At 31.5% G+C, this 4139-nt stretch overlaps 1 protein-coding gene across 1 annotated transcript in view; it reads right to left on the bottom strand.

Annotated features, from left to right (window-relative positions):
* The window catches only part of LOC135961645 (lysM and putative peptidoglycan-binding domain-containing protein 3), a 2816-nt gene extending 415 nt beyond the window's left edge, over positions 1-2401 (bottom strand). The window contains exons 1-2 of the mRNA XM_065513174.1: positions 2245-2401; positions 61-680 (exon numbers count right to left, since the gene is read on the bottom strand). Of these exons, the coding sequence (XP_065369246.1) occupies positions 61-680; positions 2245-2258 (634 nt within the window). The 5' untranslated portion in view covers positions 2259-2401. The remainder of the gene's footprint in view (positions 1-60; positions 681-2244) is intronic.
* Positions 2402-4139: the final 1738 nt, after the last annotated feature.

Raw genomic sequence — 4139 nt, 5'->3', positions numbered from 1 at the left:
AAAAAGAAACGAGTTATTAATAAAGTATTCAAAGTTGACTATAAATGAAAAATGTATTACCGTCATCTTTATAGACATTCACAGCTCCCGATTTCAGTTTTGAATTTAATATGATGTTGTTTATGCTGGATTCTCTAGCTGATGCAGCTTTACTAGTGGATGCTTGGTCTAGACCTGATGAATTCACAGAAGCAACCATCAGTTTTTCACTTAACATGGCTTCGGCGTCTTCGAGGGGATTCCGTACAATACTATTTAAACCACTACTACTGTCGCGACTGTCGTTGCCACCAGATTTTTGTCCCGGCTTAGGGCTGTTATTCCCGCTCTTATGAACGGTTGGTAAATTATCCAAGAGTACATTGTGAACTGTTACAGGAATTTTAACTACCTTTCTGGCATGAATCTCATTGTCCTTATCGATTTTATTTAGTCTCTTAATATCGGCCACTGTACAATGGAAACGTAGTGCTATCGCTTGTAACGTATCACCGGTTTCGACTTTGGCCTCTATAGTATTTTCGAAACGATGTGTATTATTGTTATTGTAGCTGGTGGGTATTCGTGCCGATATGACGTCCATCTGCAGAAAATCTTCGGTTGGGGCTGAGTCATTGAGCAGTATGTTGTGATATGGCACGGTAGAAATTGGATAATCCTCTGCATGTTGATTTGAGCGTCTGAAATATAAATAAAATGACAATGACACTAAGCAAATCCATGTTTATGGTGGTGTCACTATGTATAATGCAATTTTTAGCAGTATTTTTTTCAAACATTTACCTTTAAAGTTTGTTGAAACAAATTTTTAATCAAATTAACCAATTGACTTATGCCAAAAGTAGTTTTCTACCGGACGACTATTACCAGGAACAACAGAATCATATAAATGCATGTTTTTGCCAGTACGTCCTATGGAACCGTTGCCCTTAAGATTTTTACAACATATTTGTGTCATATTTAGACTTTTTGGAGCACATTTGTCTATTTTTAAAATTAAAATTCATGTTTTCTCGTACATATATTTGATAAGTAAAAATTTGGGTTAAATACAGATTAGAAAGATATTAGTATCTACTACTTAAATCAGCTTTATTTCAGAAATCGCTTGATTTGTTGAAAATTTATTTAAGAAATAGTAAAATGTCATAAAACATTCAGTCATTTTTCTCGAAACGACTTTTTTTGAATTATGACGTTGTTGCAGCGAATGAGCAATATGTACATACATATATTCCGGGTCCTTATGGAATTCTAAGACGATCTAGCTATGTCTGTTGAAAACACAGTATTGCCTAAACGAAAGCTGGCTGAAATAGTCCACAAATACTCTCTGCTGATAAGGTTTGTTTGGTATTGAATATAGGCAATATCGTCCAAGATTTCACCACATACAAAGAACAACAAATACTATTTAAATATGTTGATTATGCCGCCATCCTGATCAAATTTTGCACAAATTAGTCCCAAGTACTCTCAGAAAATGACTTGAACATTTATAACTGTCTTATAAAAATGAATATAGTGATGAAGTTGGACATAAACAAGTTTTATATAAACCTAAATATTTCTACCAACTTTTGTGGGGACCGGTTCATAATTTACCATGACTATTAAATGGATGTAAAATAGCAGTAAAATTCAAATAAATTTGATTACTTTCGATATACCGCTGTTGAAATTTTGGAACAAATAAAGATTGCTCTAAAGTTTTATTTTTTCACAACTTTTAACTGTTGATATTCAAACTTTTAGATGGCCGCCCTTCGGCCGGAAGCATGGAAATTCTACTTTGGGGTACATAGAACACGGGCTTCGCTAAAAATACTTTCATCGTATAGGTGTATCAACATCGTGATTCACAATTAAATTGTTCCATATTATATATCAGATGAAATGTCTTTGAAGCACTATTGTTCAGATATTTTTCTTTAGTTATACGAAATATTTATAAATTTTAAATATACAACAAGCTGTTTCGATGATTACGATTTATGAGTAAACGTATCACGCACACTATCACTGAAACACAGTTAATGGATAAAAAGTCCTAATGATAGCATCAGGACCGCAGTGATAAAATGCCTGTATTACCAAATAAGTTGAAATCATTAGGCTGTATAAGATTGCATGCGTGTTATTTTTCCGCCCCTGCTGTTAAATATATTTGATGAGGTGGAAGTGAACTATACTTTTGTTAAAAAATTAGTAATTTAAATTACTTACGTATACTGCACTACTTACGCATTTCTTCGCATCTTTTTTGTTTTAACAAATATTAACTTGTTCTTAATGAACTCTTCCGCCTGTCTCTAATTTAAATTTTATGTTGAAATCCTTGTGTTTTGTTTCTACTCTCACTGTTTTTTTTGGCTTTTACTGAAGTATTGTTTAGATATTTTAGCTTTTTGTTTAATTATCATCTAGTTTACGTGTAAATTATTTATACTTGTTAAAATAATATGGAATTTACAAAAAAATAAAAATATGACGTACGTATACGTATATACATATATGTTTTTGAGTACACTTACGAAGGTGGTGGCAATTCGACAACAACAATATGATCAAAACAAACAAGTATTTTGTTTTTGTAAAATTATATTGTTCTGTCAAAACTTGCCTGTTGTATTTTGTTTCAAAGCGAATTCGTACAAGGTGGTGGCAGTTCTATAAAAACAACAATTGGTCTTAACAAATGTCAAAAAATAGAAATGGTGTATTAAAACTAAATATACAGGCCTGTTCAAAGTAAATTAATAAACATGGCGTAATGATTATAAGGTGTATGCGTTACGGCAACAAATACAACAATACAAAAGCAAATAACTTGTATAGTGTCAAAACAGCTGACTAATGTATACAAACTACAGCAAAAAAAATTTTGACAAGATTAAAGTTGTAAACAAACTCGAGCAAAAAAATAATCAGCTCAAGGCGAATTTATACAAGGTGGAGTCAGTCAAACAGCTGATATTTTTTTTTCGCTTTTTGGTTCTAACAACTGTCAAATCTTGTTTTTATATTTAAAGATCTACATATTAGTTGTGTTCAGCGTTGCCGCTTTGGTCCAATTGGACCAAAATTGGTAGTTTTAAGTTAACAAATTGACTTTTGGTAGTTTGGTTGGTTTGTTCCGCTTTTTGTCGCATTTTGGTAGGTTTTTTGAATATGTATTTTTAAGAACAAATTAACAAAAAACTTAATAAAAAAACTATGTTAATCCAAAATAATAAAATTATTTATAAAATATGAAGACAGAATTATCTTAAATTTTTAGTTTAGTCAAGTAAATGTGTAGTGTTCAGTTCATAAAATGCCAAAGGCCTAGCAATACTAAAACATTTAACGTATTATTCATTTAATTTACACATTTTAAATATTTCAAAATTATTGTATATTGTTAAAAGAAGTAATAAATAGTGAGCTAAAACATTTTTCTTTTATAATTTCAATAATTTATTTTCGTGAGTGATTTTCAGAAGTGGGCAGCTATGACCAATTATGTACCGATCGCCATGAAACTTATTTGTGTTGAATTTTGTGGGGATACCAACACTTTTAGGAGTTTTATGCTCCTTAAAATAAGTTTTAGAAATGGGCCTTATATGGGGCTTACGGTCAATTATAAAACGTTTCACACACAATTTTTAGATGTGACATATTTATGATTGTAGTGTAATTAAATAATATTCATCCTCAGGATAATGCTATAGCAGCAATAATATAATTTTAATTTAACTATTAATTTCGAAAGGAATCCAAATAGCATTTCACAAATATTTAAAATTTGGTAGGTTTTTGTAGGTTTTGGTAGTTTCTAATCTGAAATTTGGTAGGAAAAATATTTTATGAGTGGCAACGCTGGTTGTGTTCGCGTACTTGATAATATGTACAGGTAAGCCTCCATTTACGCGGTACTTTATTTACGCGAATTCGATATAACGCGAACTCAAATTAGCTACCATTTTTATACCCTTCACCTTCGTGAGAAGGGTATATATAAGTTTGTCATTCCGTTTGTAATTTCTACATTTTTCATTTCCGACCCTATAAAGTATATATATTCTGGATCCTTATAGATAGCGGAGTCGATTAAGCCATGTCCGTCTGTCTGTCTGTCTGTCTGTCTGTCTGTC

The sequence above is a fragment of the Calliphora vicina genome, chromosome 5 (assembly GCF_958450345.1).
Source record: "Calliphora vicina chromosome 5, idCalVici1.1, whole genome shotgun sequence".
NCBI classification, from domain to species: domain Eukaryota; kingdom Metazoa; phylum Arthropoda; class Insecta; order Diptera; family Calliphoridae; genus Calliphora; species Calliphora vicina.
Note: the sequence above shows the minus strand (reverse complement) of the source record. Positions and strands in the feature narration are given on the sequence as shown.